Here is a 17,312-nt window from a genome sequence, read left to right as displayed (position 1 = left end):
TAAAGACCTGAATTTTGGGGAGGACAGCTGAACATTTCGCTGAGGACTGCTACTCAACCATGGACTGGAAAGAAATTTTACTGCAGACATGACTTCAGGCTGAGTAAAGAGAAAAACTTTGAAATGGTCTTGTTAATCCCCTGCTTCAACAAGTAAATCAGATTCCAGCAAGTAGGGGCTTTGACAGATGTTTTCAGGAAAGCCTCAACAGAGGGGAATCTATATCTCGGCTGCTCCAGTGTATCACAGCTTGAACTCACAGTGAAGGTGGATTTGAACTGGGAGCTAAGCACATAGATATGTGTCATACTCTGCCATTCCTGTTGTACAACTTCCCCAAGAAGACTGGCGAGACATTTGGGAATAATAAGGTCTTCAGCTGGCACCATGAGTTGAGACTGAGGTACTGCATTGGACCCCCAAGAGTTCAGGTCTGATGATCTCTGCATTAAGCCTTGCATCAGAGCAGGGCAGCTGGTGGAGAATGATGTCTCCTCAGAGCTTTTGTCCGCCTGCAGAAGACCGCAGCAGGGGTGCTCTGGCAGACCCCATGAAACCCCTTCACTTCCTCAGTGGTTCTTGCGGTGCACAGAAAACAAGACAGTGGTGTGATTCTCTCTCTCATGGGCTATGGAGCCGATCCGTTCCAACCATGGGGAAAATTGGAGGCTGATCATCGCTTTCCCCTGGAAGAGCTACTGGCGTGGTTGAACACTGAACACTAAGGCCCTCTGTCCCCTCTGCCAGGAGCAGGACAGTAAGTAAGGAGCAGAGGCTGATTCAAAACTGGATATGGTCAGTGAGTGTAAGACTAGATAAGGAGTGAAAGAAAACAGTTCTTTTTGATACACAGCTCCTTCGTAACGTCATGTAGAGGAAGAGTAAAAAGATACATGACGGCTGTCTAAAGAGAAACCAGGAGCTAAGCTGTCCACGAGGTACATCATAGAAGTAGAGATTTTGAAAGTAGAGATGTTTTACGCCCTTCCCCAAGGTGTATGAATGAACAGCGTACTGGGAGAAAGCAGCTGAGGTCTTTCTGTTTGGTGATGGGCTCAGATGGGGAGGAGGATGTCAGGATTTGCAGGCAGAGTGAGTCTGTCACATACTTTATCTTTTCCTTTTGAAGTAACTTGCGGGTCACCTTTCTATTGTTACTGACAGATAAAAGTAGAAGAGAAGGAAAAAAAATCTGAGAAATAGCCAAGAAGTCTGGTTGCTGCGAGAAGAGCAGAGACTGTGGTGTCCATGGAGCTGCTTTCCAGAGTCAGGTTCTCAGCTGGGCTAAGACACCACCATTCCTCCAGCTGTCACAGTTAAGCAAAGGTCTATTTTGTGATGTAAATCAAAAAGTCTTCAATTACTTTTCAGAAAACTGGGTTTTATCTTTGTTATATTTGTGTATATGTCTGTATGCATTTATTCACGTGTACATGTATGTGTCTGCACATGCACAAACACATGCACACTTCTGTTATCTATGTATAGTCATTTTTTGTTTTCAAATAGATAAAATGAGCATAATCCCTAGCTGGAAAAGGAAGCAGCGCGGAGCTGTGAACTGTCCTTTCATTTAATTTTGTTTCACTTGGTTTCATTTCCTATTAAATCTTAGTTAAGGAAACCTAAAAGAACAAACAGATTATGTTGTAAAGCTGATACCCTCAGGATTTAAAGTACTTTGTTCAAATTGATGGCTGAGATCCACAGCCCATGTTCATTTACTAGTTAAAAAGCCATTCAATCACATATGTATTTCTTGGAGCAAGGTACCTTCTTATTTTGCAATTTGTATAGCTTCTCACACAGGGGCTAGTTTGAATTTCTTTGCATGTGGCTCATACAGACCTAAACAAACAATTATGAGAGTATTTAGTTCTCTGTTTTGTGCATTAGATCAAGGAGCCTAAGCTGCTGTGATCTACAGAACCAAACACGCAGATCAACTTAAAATCCCTCCTGAGTGCAAATATCCATTAGTTTTGACATAAGAAATGACTCCAAACTAGAAGTTAGAACCCTTAATCCAGACTGAGCTCTGGGCAAGCACAGTACCTGAGCTGGCTGATCTAAACCCAGCAGAGCTATCTGTGATCCTTTGCCTGCACTGTTGCCCCATCCATCTCCCTCTGCTCCTCATGCCTGCACGGTATCGTTGCTTCTCCGCAGGCACAGAGTTATTGTTGGTACATGGCAGTGGAAATTGTGGGGATCCTTTCCACGCTGGGCTCCAAGTCCTCCCTGTTGAGGGACAACTGACCTTCAACTCCATGATCAGCTCCTGCCCCAGGAGCTGGAGAACATCGGGGTGAAAGCCAGTGTTTGACCTCTACTTGCCAGGCCACAGCTTTGGCAGCATCCCTGCAATGTGGCCACCATTGCCTGTTGCAAGCATCACCGGCATCATGTGGTGGGGACCAGCCGCCAGATGGTTCATCACGCTACCAGTGGCCGATGGGCAGGGTCTCCAGGGGTCCCATGGGTCTCTGGGAGTCCTGAGGGTCTCTGGAGCCTGCCATGGGATGGCGTTCTCACCATGCCCCCACAGCTGGGAACATGGCAGCTGCTGCAGCAGCCAGCACAGGCCCCTCTGGTCATCACAGGCGGTGTGTTTCGCCCAGGGTGGGTGCCAAGCCAGCTGCCATTTTCCACAGCAGGGCATGCAGGTGGATGCCAAGGGCCACATGGTGGTGAACGAACACCACCAGGAGAGAGGTCTACGCCTTCAGGGACATCTGTGGAAGAGCCCTCCTCACCCCAGGTACCATGGTTATGCCCCTCCGCCCTTCCCCCACAGCCCCTTGTCCTGTACTGTGCCATGGCTCAGGCTCCCCGTCCCTCCCCACAGTGGTGATTGTGGCCAGCAGAAAGGTGACACACAGGCTTGTCGAGGGCAAGCAGGACTCCTGGTTGGACTACCGTGACATCCCCACCATCATCTTCAGCCCCCTGCCAATGGCTACCATGGGCCTCACCGAAGGTGGGGGTGGGCAGCGCACAGGGGGGTGGCAGCATGGGGGAAGAGGCTCAGGACGCAGCTGCTCAGAGCTGCTGGTTTGATGCTTGAGGAAACGATCTGATCTCCAGCAAGAGATCTGAGCCTTGCAAAATCTGCTTTAACTCCCTCTTTTAAGGTACATCCTCCGTCTGCTGTGTCGTGTCTTCTGCTGCAGATGAAGCCATGGCCACACACAGGAGGGAGAACACGAAGATCTACCACACATCCTTTACCCCCTCGTACCAGGTCATCACCCAGAGGAAGTGTGTCATGAAGCTGGTGTGTGCTGGCAAGGAGGTGCATGGAGGGGAGCAGGGGGACAACCGGGCGCTGCGGGGAGGTGGCCTGGCTCCCCCCGCTGCAGCAGCTGGCGTCTTGTCCCCACATGGTCTGCTCTGATGTGCTCAGACCAGGTCTTGGGCTGGGATCCAGCTCCCCTGCACCAAGGCTACTGTTTAGCCTGGATTTCGCCAGTGCTGGATTCCCATCCAGCCTCTCGCTTTTTCCCCAAAAGGTGGTGGAACTGCACATGCTGCAATGAAATGCTGTGGGGCTTTGCTGTGGCCTTCAAAATGGGGGCCACCAAGGCCAACTTCAACAACACTGTCGCCATTCACCCCACTTCTGCCAAAGAGCTGGTGACTCTGCTCTGAGGCAGTGGGTGCGAGCAGGCTGCAGGTGAAGAGAGGTGGTGGCGTGGTCCCTCCGTTCGGTTTGGGGGAAGGCTGCAGGAGGCAGGGCTCCTCCTCTGCCATCCCCAGCACCGGGGGTGTGCAGGAAGCAGCAGAGCGGGGCAGGACGGCTGGGTGCTCAGGGTACTCATGGGTGCTGGAGCATCCTGGGTGTGCTCTCTCCTCTGCCACGGGCACTCACGTTCTCTGGTTGTGCGGCTGCAGGCTTTGCTGTGGTGTCTTGATCCCAGCTGGCAAAACAGCGGCAAGCAGGAAAATACTGCCCAGCCTTCCTACCCCCATTAGCGTCAGCGGAGCCGGCCCTGGGGCATTGCTTTTGGAGGGGCAGAAGTGCCCGGGAGCTAAGGGAGGCGTGACGGGGCACCCCTGCGGGCGGCCAAGTGGCGGGGGGGCTCCCAGGGGCCAGCAAGGCTTTGTGGGCGGTGAACGGCCCAAACACGGTGGCACTTCTGGTCGTGGTGGGATTGGGACCGCGATGGGTTGGAGGCCTGTGGCTCCTGCCGGGCTGTGTCCTGGCGGGAGAAAGGGAGCAAAGGCCTGTGGAGGAGGCGGGGCCGGGGTGCGGCCACTGAAGCCTTCTCGGAGGGAATGGGCAGAAAAGCAGTGGGAAGCTGAGACCCAGGCGTCCCTGTGAGATGGATGTCCGGCCCGCCCTGCCCCGGTCGGATGAGGGCCGGTGAGCCGGGCTTAGCGGGGAGCAGACGGGGGCCGAGCCCCGGTCTCCTCCCGCCCGCGGGTGGGTCTCAGTCCTGGGAGGCCCCTTGGGCGCCGTGAGCCCCCGAAAGCTGAGGTGTGGGCAAGTGCTCGCCGCGCTGCCTCTGCACGGAGGCCGCCTGCGCGGGGCGGAGCGAGCGGCCGGGTCGGTGCCCCCAGCGGCAGCCGGGGTTTGCCCGCAGCGTCCTCGGTGCTGCCGGGGGCGGGCGGGCGCTGGGACCCTGCGGCCGAAGGGCCGGCCCGGCCGCTGGCCACGCCCCACCCGCTGGGCCCGCCCCCGCGGAGCCTCCTCCCCCGGGCGGGGCTCCAGGGCGCCTGCGCGGCGGGGGGCAGTGGGAGGCCTGGCGCTGGTTTTGGGGTTCGGCAGCGCAGATCGTGTCGGTCGTTTCCCAGGCTTCAGAGCGGGGTCTCAGACCCGGCCCCTGGGTTGGGTTTAGGGCTCTGAACCGGGCCGAGTCGTGTGTTTTCACGCAGCCGGACCTGGGCTGGTGCAACTGGAGCTCAGGGGGCTGCAAAGGGAAAGTAACCCCTGGGGCCTGGGGTGCAGAGACGGAGCGGAGGGGGGTTTGCAGCTCAACGTCGGGCTCACCAGGCTGGGTTGGGGGCTCAGAACAAGTCCCACGTTTGCAGGCCATGACAGTGGCTGGGGCTGCTGTGGGCTCCAGACCCTGCTGGGAGATGGAGACCGAGTCGTGTGGGTTTTGGGGCTCGGGAACGGGTGCTCTGGGGTGAGGCTGAGCTGTACGGCTTCACCTCTTGCACATGGAGACCAAGTCCTGCGTGTTGGCGCTCGGAAGCAGAGACAGTCCTGTGTTTTAGTGCTTGAAAAAACAGACTGAAGTCCTGTGTTTAGGGGGCTTGAAACCAGGCCCGTTCCAGCAATTTCTGGGCTCAGAAGCCAAGCCGTGTGCTTTGGGGCCTGGAACCAGCCCCGCGTTGCTGTCCCAGGGTCGGCAGCAGAGTCCCGGCCCTGCGTTCGGGCCCAGCTGTTCCCGGGGCAGGCCCAGGGTCAAGAGGCGCTTTGAGAGCCGATGTGCCCCTTCCCTGGGGCGTTCCCTGCCGGGGACGGCCCCTCCCCCGGCCGCTCCCCAGTCGGTGCTCACGGGCTCGGTACCCCGGTTCGGGATCTGCCGGACCCGACCCGTGGTGCGGGACCCCGTCGGATGGTGCCGGGGGGCGGGGACAGCGCTGCCGGCAGTTTCCAGCGGGACTTCAGGCCCAGGTCTCCGCTTCTGGTCGGCCGGTTCGGCCAGGGGCAGCTCCCGGCTCAGGCCTGGCCCTGGAGCGTGGTTCTTCCTGCCCGCGGCGCCAGGACGGAGACGGCGATGCCGGGCTCGGGGCTCCAGGCCCTCGGATGCGGCCGAACCTGGCGCTGCTCCGGGCAGCGGAGTGCTGCAGCTCCACCCGCCAGGGAGAGACAGACAATGAGGTCGGGATTCCCCAGGCCAGGGCCCGTGAGACCCAGCCTCACCGCCCCGGACTCTGCAGGACAAACCCCCGGGCTGGGGCTGCACAGCCAGCCGCTGTCGATGCCGGGCGGTTCTGGCGGTCTGAAGAGGAGGTCCGTGCGAGGGGCGGGCCCAGTGGGCGGTGCCCAGTGCGCGGGGCGGGGCCGAGTTTGTTTGAGGCGAGGCGGCCGCTGTCCCCCCTGCTCCTGGTGTCCCCCGGGTGGCAGCGGCCGGGCGCGGCTCCTGGCGGGCTCCAGGTGAGGCGCGGGGGGCTCGGCCCGCGGACCGCCCGCGCCAGGAAATAGGAAATAGGCTGTGGCCTTCTGGGGCGGAGGGGATCTCGGGCCGGTGCCCGGGCGGCCGCGCTGTCGGTGGCTCTGCGGAGAGGCAGGCAGACCCGCGGGGCTCGGGGCGCCGGGGAATAAAGCCCGGAGGGCCGGAGCCCGGCGCACCTTCACCCGAGCCGCCTGCGGCCACACGGGGCCGGGCCCGCCCCGCCGGTCCCCCCGGCCAGTTCCCAAGCACCTCCCGGGGCTCCCGGGGCCCTCCCTGACACCAGATGTGGGCCGGCACTGGCGGGGGGTTTGGGGCTCGGCTGGGTGTTTGTGAGGCTCGAGACCTGGCTCCCGGGGGCCGGTTTTGGGGCTCAGCGGCACAGACCGAGCCGGGCGTTTCCCAGGCTTCAAAATGGACCCCAAGTTCTGCCTTTTTGGGGCTGGGAAGTGGGCTCTAGCACTGGGAAGTGGGCTCTAGGGCTGGGCTGCGGGCTGGAGCAGAGACTGAGTCCCGTGTGTTTGGGCTCAGAAATGGAGAACAAGTTTGCTGTTTCTGGGGTCAAACCCAGGGGCCACATTGGCCACTTGTGCAGGGGAGCAGGAGGGTTGTTGGGGGTGGGCAGAATGTGTGGACCTTTGCCAGAGGTTGGAGGTCTGGTCATGTTGGTCCCTGAAGCTTGGGAGGCCAGCATGCATCACGCCAAACTCAATGTCAGCCTCTGGGGGGGAAAAAGGTGCTTTTCTTCATGTGTCCAACTCTTTATTCGAGGTGTTTACAACAGCTGGAATAGTCATTAACTCCATGGTCCATATTTAGACAATGTACAATTATGACAGTGATTGATTTACAACCTTGTCAAAAGCCAGGGTCGTTTGAAGAAGCAGAAATGAACTGGAGCTGGAGCTGCAGAGCAACTGGAGCCAAAACAAGCTAGTGCTGAAATGAAGTGGAACTGAAGAGGAGCTGCAGACAAATTCAAGACAAAATTAACTGGACCCAAAACTGAGCTGGACCAGGAACAGCTGGAGCCTGGACAGGAAACAAACCAGAGCAGAAACAAATGGGAGCCATGAATGAGCTGGAGGCAAAACTTGAATGAGGGCTGAAACAAGCTGGAGCTGTCTGTGAGCTGGACCTGCAAACAAACAGGAGCCTGAACCAACAAATGAAAACAAACGGGAACCCAAACTAAGCTGGACCTGAAACAAATAGGGGCTGAAACAACCAAGCTGGAGCCATGAAGTCCCCCCAGTGTCTCCAGGTGGGCAGAGCCGGGCAGGTGCAGGCAGGGCTGTCCCGAGCCACTTGCTGGGTGGGTGGCAGCATCATCCTCAGCGCAGGCAGCCCAGCTTCTTCATCGGGGCTCCACACCCCACATGGGTCTCTCTGGCACGGCTGGCTCCCAGTGTCGCTGAGGCTCTTCTGTCCATCCCTGCACAGGGAGAGATGTGGGACAGTCAGAGCTCCTGGTGGTACAGCACAGCCCAAAGAGCCCCCAGAGCTGCATTCCCTGCAAACCTTGCTGCCTCCCAGGCATGGGCAGCTGCATGGGCTCTTTCAGCAGTGGTTCCCCCCATGCTGCACACCTGCAACAGGAGAGGAAGAAGAAACAGGCATGGGACACCAGAAGTGTCCCATTTCTCCCTGGGAGAGCAGGCAAGAGCCAGGATCTGGCTGAAAAACCCACTCATCCCATGCAGCGGCAGCAACACAGACTGACGACCAGCAGCCCCAGGCTGGGGACAGGGCTAGCATAGCACCAGTGCCCACAGGATCTGGGCTGGACCCCGACAGTCCCCCTCCTGCCTCCCTGAATGCCCACTGCCAAACTGTGCAGGGGGTGCCGCACAGCACCAGCCTGGCCTGGCTCAGGGTGGGCTGTGGGGACGGGAACTGTGGGCCCCTCCTCTGCCTACAAACAGCCTCTGGCCATTGGGGGAACCTGCCTGGGCAGGGAACAGGCCCCAGCCCCGTGGCAACCCACTGGCACTGTCCCTCTGGCACCAGGACCTCTCTCCCCAAGGGCCCCACAGGGAGCATTGCTGGGGGACAGCACCCCCTCTCCCCGTTCCTCAGCTGCCCCGCTGGCAGGACAAGGGGCAAAGCAAAAGTGCCCCGAGCACAAATCCACTCCCTGAGCTTTAGCCAGGCCTGGCTCCCTTGTGCCTGCTTGTCCTGATACCGGCACCCTGCCCCCATCTCGGGGACCCTGCAGCGACCCGTTCCTCCTGGTGGCACTGAAGATCCCCCACTGGCACAGCCAGCCTGGGAGCTAAGCGCCCCGGTCCCCCTGCGCAGGTCTGCTCAGTCACCGCCTCGGGGTGCTCCCCTCACATCCTCGCTGCCTCGGGGCCATTCTCCTTGCCCAGGCGCTGGGACGAGCCTTCCCCATGCTTGGGCACAGCCACGCGGCCTCGCCTGTGCTGCCAACACCTCCCGAGGGACCGGCAGCAATGGGACAGCCGTCGATCCCCACGCTTGGCCAGGCCGGCTTCACCCTCTCACTGATGGAGCTGCAGGAGCCAGCAGCGCGTTTTTAGCTGGAAAAAAAAAGGCTTTCAGTACAAGCAGAACTTTGTGCAGGGTCCAGAGCTGTCCTGAGCCTCTGCTGTGGCAGCAGCCAACGCTGCTGGCTCCAGCCCTTGGGCATCACCCATGAGGATGATGCTGGGCGGGGCAGAAGGGCTGAACCCCAGTGGAAATCAGTTCCCCCCAGCAGCAACTCCCACACTCACTGGTTTGAATTCTCCCCAGCTCGGGCAGAGCCAGCACCAGGCCCAAGGGGTTTGTCCTGCCAGCAGCTGCTCCAGGAAAGAGCTGGGGAGAAGAAACCAGCCAGTGCCTGCACTGGGGGGAGGGAGCCCAGTGGCCGGAGGGGTCACTGGCTGCCCCAGGAGACCCCCAGCCCTGCTGGGCCCCCTCCTCCCCCAGGGGACATGTCCCCCCATTGCAGCCCAGGGACAGGGCCTCTCTCCAGGCCCAGGAGGTGCCAGTGTGATCAAGCCGTGGCTGATCCTGTGGTGGAAACTGGGAGCTGCCGGGGACCCCCAACCCCAAAGGCTGAGCTGCACCTGCTGCCCCCCCAGAGGGGACCCCAGAGGGGTCACTGGGCCCCAGCCGGGCACCCATGGGGGAGAGGAAAACAAACCACTCACCTGCGGCTGCCTCGGCACCACAGGCAGGGCAGGCAGCACAGGCAGGGCAGCTCCCCTCACCCTGCGGCCAGGAAACCCGGTGGGCAGCAGCCAGTGCGGTGCCTGCCCAGGGTCACCCGTGGGTCCTGGCAGGAGCCCCCAGCTGAGAGCCAGGGGGTCTGGGAGCAGCACCACGCTGCTTGTGGGGACAGGCAGGTGCACCGACACCCCAGCAGCTGCCTGCGGGCAGGGCACGGACCTGATCTCAGGCAGCACCTAACGGGCAGCGGCCGGTGCCCCCACTCCCACAGCGGAGCCAGCGAGCAGGGGAAGAAGGGAGGAAACAGCTCTGGTTTAGAATCATTTAGGTTGGAAAATACCTTTAAGATCATCAAGTCCAACCGTTAACCTAGCACTGCCAAGTCCACCACTAAACCATGTCCCTAGGCACCACATCTACACGGCTTTTAAATACCTCTAGGGATGGTGACTCAACCACTTCCCTGGGCAGCCTGTTCCAGTGCTTCACAACTGAAGAAATTTTTCCTAGCATCCAATCTAAACCTCTCCTGGTGCAACTTGAGGCCATTTCCTCTTGTCCTATCACTTGTTACTTGGGAGAAGAGACCAACACCCACCTGGCTACAGCCTCCTTTCAGGTAGCTGCAGAGTGGTCTCCTGTCAGCCTCCTTTTCTCCAGGCTAAACAACCCCAGTTCCCTCAGCCACTCCTCATCACACCTGTGCTCTAGACCCTTCACCAGCTTCATTGCCCTTCTCTGCACACGCACCTCAATGTCCTTCTTGTAATGAGGGGCCCAAAACTGAACCCAGCACTCGAGGTGCAGCCTCACCAGAGCCGAGTACAGGGGGACAATCACATCCCTAGTCCTGCCGGCCACACCATTTCTGATACAAGCCAGGATGCTGTTGGCCACCTTGACCACCTGGGCACACTGCTGGCTCATATTCAGCTGGCTATCAACCAGCACCCTCAGGTCCTTTTCCACCAGGCAGCTTTCCAGCCACTCTGCCCCAAGCCTGAAGCGTTGCCTGGGGTTGTGACCCAAGTGCAGGACCTGGCACTTGGCCTTGTTTAACCTCACACAGTTGGTCTCTGCCCAAAGATCCAGCCTGTCCAGATCCCTCTGTAGAGCCTTCCTACCCTCCAGCAGATCAACACTCCTGCCCAATTTGGTGGTATCTGCAAACTGACCGAGGGTACACCCCATCCCCCCCTCAGAAATACCCCCAACAGTTTGCCCCGGTTTTCCCCGGATTTGCCCCCGTTTCCCACGTTTCCCTCGCCCGGCCCCGTCCCGGGACCCCGAGGCTGCCCGGAGTGGCCGGGAGGCGGCGGCGCCCCCGGTTCCCGCCCGCCGGCTGCGGCCGCCCCGCGCAGGGACCGTGAGAGCTGCGGTCGGAGCCGTCCCGGAGGAGCCTCGGGGAGACGGGACACCCGGGCGCGGCGCAGCTGCCGCCCGTACCCGGCACATTGGCACCCTCGCCTCGCCCCGAAGCGCGTCCGGTGTCCGCTCGGCCCCGGGCGGAGAGACGCGGCGGCAGCACCGGGAGCAGCCGCGGCGCGGGCGGGGCAGGAAAGCGGCCCCGGCAGAGGTCCCGGGCTGCCCGAAGACGGGCCCCAGGTCCGGCCCAGTGCCGGGCAGACACCCGGGACCCCGCTCCCCGCCGCTGCCACCGCTGTGCTCCCGCACCCCACCCCGCCCGGCCCGTGGCGGCGGCGCCCCCTGGCGGCCAAAGGGCGGCACGGCGTCGCGGCCGGCAGCAGAAGACACCCGTGGGAGCGGGACAGGCTGGGAATTACGAGACCTAAAGAAACTTTGCTCTTGTCGGGGGGGCTGGGGCAAGTGGGAGACGGGCCAGGCGCCTGCAGATCCTCTAGAAAGGAGGGGCACTGCTGGTGGGGCTTAATTTTCACAGAAATGACGCTGAATGGTCTGTTGGCCATAGCAACGCCCTCTCCCACACACACATATGCCCCACGGTGATATCTTTGTGCTCAGGTGTTAGGAATGTGGTGTTATTTTTGCTAATCAGTAGTAATATCAACTCAGTTACAGCTGACTGACACTGCAGACAGAGCAAATCATGAGATCCCATGCAGAATAAATCTGTATCACCTGGCTTTAAATAGCAAGCAGCATAAACGTGCCAAAGATTTGTTGCCAATTCTGTTTTATTAATAAAACCGTTAAGGAGGGAAATGGCCAGTAAAGAAACATCTCCAAAATATCCTCCCCTCCATTCCTCCCCCCCTCCCCCCCAATCCCCAAATACAATAAGCTTTAATCTGGAGGGAGCTGGAAAACCTGAAATTACTTTGTCCATGCTGCAGAGGTGTCCTTTGCCACCCCAGGGACACGGGACAGAGACATGGGATGCTCGGCACCCTGCAGAGCTGCCCCACCCCCTGAATTCAGTGCTGCGGCAGAGATTTTCCAACTTTCAACTCCCTCAGCTCCCCAAACCTCCTACCTTTAGGCCCAGTCCAATGTGGGCAGAACACTCGGTGCGCAGTCGAGCGCTGCCTCCACCCCAGAGGAAAAGCATTGAGAAGTTGGTAGTTTCTTGCCTTGATATCTGGCAGGTAAATTAAGCAATGCAATTTATAGCACAGACCTCCTCAGCTGGTCAGGGTAAAACATGGCTCCTGCCTGGCTACATGGGGCTGATATTTCATGGGACTTTGCAAAGTTTTACAAAAAGGCAGTCTTACCAAAAACCCTGGGATTTTCTGAGGGGTTTTCCGGCTCCTGTCCCCTCTGCTGCTGGGAATCCTCCACACAAGGGATGCTCTGCCATCACCTACCTGCTGACAGGCTTTCAGCAGCAGGTACTGACTTGGCTTTACCTGTGGGCTTTTTTGGGCCCTGTGTGCTTTGCTCTTTGTGCCATTTTTTTCTGTTCCTTTTGCACAACCTTGTCTTTCCAGCATCCAGCATCACTTCCAGGCAATGTGGAGGTGCCCAAAACCACTGTGGTCGATACTGCAACAGTGCAAGAAGATGGGGTGAAGATGGCTGGAAGTCACAAAACCTTCTCAATATTCCCCAGCCTTGCAGGGACTGCTCTAGCACAAATGCAAATGCTGCTAATGCCGCCTCCTCCTCCTCCTCCTTCTCTGCTGACATTTCCCGAGCAGAGCTGTCTTCTTTGACCTCCCTCTGTAAACATTGACATTGCATTCACATGGATAATGGATTTCTGTCTGCTTTTACTGCAGCTGAATGTTTCCATCCGGACTGTTATTACTTCTTATTGCTGGAAATGCACCTGCACCAGCTGTGAGTCTCAGCAAAAAACCCCCACCAGCCCAAATCCCCCAGTCTCTTAACAGACTGCTGCTGCCTCGTTGCTGCGAAGCCCCCATTTGTCTTGAGACGATGGGGAAAGAAATATTCTCCTGACCCTTTCTTTTCCATGGGAAAAAAGAAAAAGTCTCGAAGTTGCCTGCCTTCCTCTCAAATCACGTCCTCTCTCTGAAGCATACAGTCCCAAGGCAAGTATCCAGCCTGAAAAATAACTTGTCCTCCACACACAACACACGCAGTCCCCTGAAATAACCCTGCGGCGATGCCTGAGCCTCCCAAGGGAGGAATAACCCGGGGCTTTGGTTTTCCAGCAACAATCTGGTTTTTTGTAACAATTTCGCCACAAAATGAGATCATCCCCCATCCCCATCACCCAGGGATGAGCCTCAGCACTTGCTCTACTGCTTTGCCTCCAGCAAAGCTTTGCTGCAAAGCATCACCCTCCTCTTTTTGCTCAGTGCAATCTCTCTTACCATTCCAGATAGCCTCCTTTAAAAGCAAAATGGTTTGGTGAAGCCTAAAAGGAGTTTCCTAAGCCTCTGCTTTCCCTACTATGAACATTTTGCAGGCTCTTGGAGGGCAGCTTGAAGCAGGGCTTCAGAGAGCCAGTGCTGACCAGCGTGCAAGCACTGAGTGGTCCACCTGAAAAAGAGTACCCAGGAGCTGGTTTTGCACAAATACCTGATTCTTCCAGTTGCCTCACCCCCTTTGCTGCCATATTCAGCCCTTTTTTCCCCCCTCCTGCTGTCTGTAAGGTGCCAGAGGAAGGCCAGCTATTGCCTGGCCAGCATGCCCAGGGCATTGCTTGCCCTGTGATGCCAGGGGACCACTGCTCCACTTTTTAAAGATACCTTAATATTCCTTCCAAGTCTGGACCACACAGCATCAACTCACTCCTTTTGCACACACTGCTTGGGCTACAGCTGCAAGGAAAAGGCAAATATCTTTAATGGCATCTGAAGGGCTCCCTAAATGCATCCCATTGTGACATGGCCATTGCCTTTCACGGGGTCAACACGACAGGCTCATGAGAGGGTTGGTGTTCAACATGAAGGCAATTCCCTCCCGCTTTCCCTCACTCCAAGCTCCCAGGCGGAGGCAGCGTGTTACAGAGGTGCCAGGAGCATCCTTCCCTTGTCACCGGTTCTGGATCTGCACAGAGGAATAATCAGCAGCAACAAACATCCCCCCCTTTTTTTAAGACATCTGGCATGCACTGGGCAAGAAAAATACAGCAAGCTGGAATTTCCTTCTTTGGGAGAAGCGCACGATGTTGTTTGGTCCAAATCTAAAGTTTCTCACTTATGATTTTTGCATATGAATGGGAATTCAGGCTTGGTCTCTGGTGGGATCATCATTATATGCATTAACAGACAGCTGGGCTTTAGAAAAAAGGGGAAAGCAGAAAGAAAATAGATGTTTATTCTGTACTTAGGCAAATTTACAGGATGGGAATCATCTCCCATTCTCGCCACTGCAAACACTTTGCTCTCTATAGGCTCTGAATGCATTCACTCATCAAGGCGTATTGAGTGGCTGCTTATTAGCCAAGTTCGGCTCCCTTTCTGCATCGCTCAGATACACACACAAATATAAGTCCGCAGCATGGCAGGCCTGGAGAGATTATTTTGCTTTCCCTTGTTCAGGGGAAGCACAAGATCACATTTCTATAGAATTAACTTTTATTTGATAAAGGGTTTATATATATATATATATATATGTAAAATATTTTTCATTATTTTTCTTATAGATATAGGTTTTTGGGGTTTTTTTTATTTTTCTCTTACACATTTTTACAACCTCCTTGCATGCCATCACTTGCCAAAGCTGGGGAGGTTGCAGTGCCCTACGGTAAACCTTCCTGGGGAGTATAAAAGGGCTTTGCAAAGGGTCATCTTCAAATGAAGCTAAAATCAAATTACAGGGCTCAGGGAATCAAAAAGCCCTGTTTTTCCATTCGACTCCTGATTTATCAGCTTGTACAAATTCATCACCTCATCAGTGTGATGTTTCTGCAATGTAACAAATAACCTGGAGCACAGCTACCATCCTTTTCATCTTTCTTTTAGAAGATAAGACAATTTCCCTCCCTTGAACAGGGAAATAAGATCACTGAAAAAAGAGCTTACACTGGGATAACCATCCCCTGCCATCTCTGGGGACCAGATGCCTGTACGATGCCATCGCTGATGGCAGCATTTCAGCTTGCCACTTGGCTTTCTGGCATTTTTTTCTCCAAGAAAATGGGCCTTTTGCCTTTCTTGACTGGTTGGTATTTTTGGCTCAAGGGGAGCCTGGTTTCAAAGGCTGTTGTACAGCCTCCCGCTGCATGGAAAGGGCTACAACCTGGTCCTTTGCTTCCCAAAACTCAGCTGTGCTTAGGCTTTCTGTGTTTACAGGGGTGGAGGAGTCACCAGGATGATTAGCTGGGTTTTCTTGTCTTATTTTTACACCCAAATCCACTGCAAGCCATCAGGCTATATATTTTTTTCCCCTTTTCAGTGGTTTTGGGGTGTGCGCATCCCCGGCCAGCAGTTTGCAAAACCCCAGGGCCCTTAAATCCCCCTCCCATCACAAACCCCAGTGGCAATGCCCACAAAGGCACCCATGATACGTGGATTTTTTGAAGGGAAAGGTCTAGCTTTAAACAACTAGGATGTGGTGCCGAGAAGACTCGCAGCATCCCTGGGTGGTACCCGAGGGTCTCAGCTACTGTTGCAGGAGAAGCCAGGCTGCTTATCGGCTGCTTTTCGGCTACGGCCATGGGGATCACTGGACCATGCATGATAAACGAGCAGGAGGCAGGGCTTTTTTCTGCCCCTACACCAGCTGCATCTAAAGTCCAGATCTGAACTTGCTCTCTTGCTGTATTTTATTTCTCCATTACATTTCTGACCTGGGTCCCAGCTTTGCCACTATTTCTGACAGCCTTTTGCCCCTCTAATTATGCTAATAGCAGCACCTGAATGCTAATTGCCTTCCCTGATGAAGAAATCACCAGATTTTGGGGCATTAGGGAGGGATGGATAGTGTGTGAGGGCTTTTTCCCTGGCTGGATTCCCTTGTGGGATGCTGTCCAGGTGGAAAGTGTGGTGGGCCAAGGGTTTGGTGTCTCTCGGCTGCTGCATAAAATGGGAGGGCAGCACAATGACCCGCAGCTCTTAGTGAGGGCTGGGAGAGGAACGAAGTTATCGCAGGGCTGATTTCTGTGCCCTGAAGCAACTATTCAAGTTGATTTGGGATGCTGCACCCCCGGCACCACCCTCCCAACTCTGCCAGAGCCACCAGCCTTTCCCCCAAAAAAGATTTACAATTATATTATTTTATGTATTTTAATTTAATTTCTTGTTTTCTGCTGGAATAGGAGTAGTAGCTGCTACAAAAAGACCTGTGCTTTCGGCTCTGCAGCCCTGTTCTCCAAACTCTGGGTTGCTGGGCTGAGGCAGGCATGTTCAGGGCCTAAAATCACCCAAAAATCAGGTTTTAGCAGGTGCTGAGCCAGTCTCTGTGCAGGGTTTGGTGCCCACCCAGCTGCTCACAAACCCTGGCTGCGAAAGCCTGCTCTTCCACCACAAAACACTAAAAAAAAACCCCCAAAAGGGTCATTGCTTCCAAGCCAAAGAAACATATTCCTCCCTGACCTGAGCACCGGGGATATACCTTTAGGTCTGTGAGTGATGTCCAAACCCAAAAGCTGAGGCCAAGCCAGGATGAAAGCTGTGCCCATGGCTCCCCTCTGCCTAATTTCTTCTAATTTCTTGCCAAATGCATGTTCCCAGCCACTTTATGCCCATTCAATCCCCTCTTCCCTGCTTCAGCAGCCAGCAGCTGCCCAGTAGGATGGTTCTCAGTCCCTTCTGTGGCTGCCCCAGCACCACCTCTCTCCTGGCCACCTCCCCAGGATCATGCATTGAGGCCAAATCCTTCCCAGTGCCAAACCTCGATGCCCCCATTTATCTTCCCTGCCTGGCCCCAAAATGTGCCTTTTCAGCCCCATCCAGTCTCACTCCTGGGGTATTTGCTGCCATTCATCATTTATCAGTTATACCCTAATCCTTGTCCTAATTAAGAGTTTATCCCCTGGTACTTCTGCATGCGCATGCATACACCTGCATCCATCCATACACATCTATCCATACACATATGTCTCCTTTCCCCTCCTCCTACAATATCTGGGTCCAACCATCAATTTTACGCCATTTCAAAGATATTAGCAAGCCCAGCGGTCCTCAGCTCCTACCCTTTCATGGAAAGGGACCACAGGACACTGTTTCACTGGCATTTTTCCCATCAGATGGGAGAGGTTGTTCCTTATCTTCTTTTTTAAATAAACATATCATTTCCCTATCTTTTTTTTTCTCAATGAAATATCACTTTTACCTCACACACCCCTTCGCTCAGCAGCTCTACACACTGTATTTCTTGAGGAGTAAATGATTAAACTTTGGAGCCTGGAGTTTCATGTTTAAATGTCAAGCTTGAAACACAGTGCTTCAGAAGAGAAATCAATAGGATTTCAATTTTCTTGTAATAAATATGGCCTTCATTGGGAGCAAACCAAGAAAACAACTGGCAGCCTATCTCTCAGTTTTTCTGCTTTTTTTCAGCTCAGGAGGTTTTTTTAATTTTGGTTTTGTAGTTAAAAAAAAAAGCTTTGAGAGAAATAAGTCATCTTCACCAGCACAAACACATCTGTCAGCCACTTATGAGGGAGCTTGA

General features: G+C 55.6%; 1 protein-coding gene and 1 pseudogene across 7 annotated transcripts in view; one reads left to right on the top strand and one right to left on the bottom strand.

Annotated features, from left to right (window-relative positions):
- Positions 1 to 2,660: 2,660 nt before the first annotated feature.
- On the top strand, positions 2,661 to 3,651 carry LOC129205794 (glutathione reductase-like; annotated as a pseudogene).
- Positions 3,652 to 6,879: 3,228 nt separating this feature from the next.
- EPHA5 (EPH receptor A5) overlaps positions 6,880 to 17,312 on the bottom strand; it is a 224,357-nt gene continuing 213,924 nt past the window's right edge. For all 7 annotated transcript variants that reach the window (XM_054825687.1, XM_054825689.1, XM_054825688.1 and 4 more), the window contains one exon: positions 6,880 to 7,560. In XM_054825687.1, coding sequence (XP_054681662.1) covers positions 7,317 to 7,560 — 244 coding nt within the window. In that variant the 3' untranslated portion in view covers positions 6,880 to 7,316. The remainder of the gene's footprint in view (positions 7,561 to 17,312) is intronic.

The sequence above is a fragment of the Grus americana genome, chromosome 4 (genome assembly GCF_028858705.1).
Source record: "Grus americana isolate bGruAme1 chromosome 4, bGruAme1.mat, whole genome shotgun sequence".
Lineage (NCBI taxonomy): Eukaryota > Metazoa > Chordata > Aves > Gruiformes > Gruidae > Grus > Grus americana.
The sequence above is the reverse complement of the archived record's forward strand: the minus strand, read 5'-3'. Positions and strand labels throughout refer to the sequence as shown.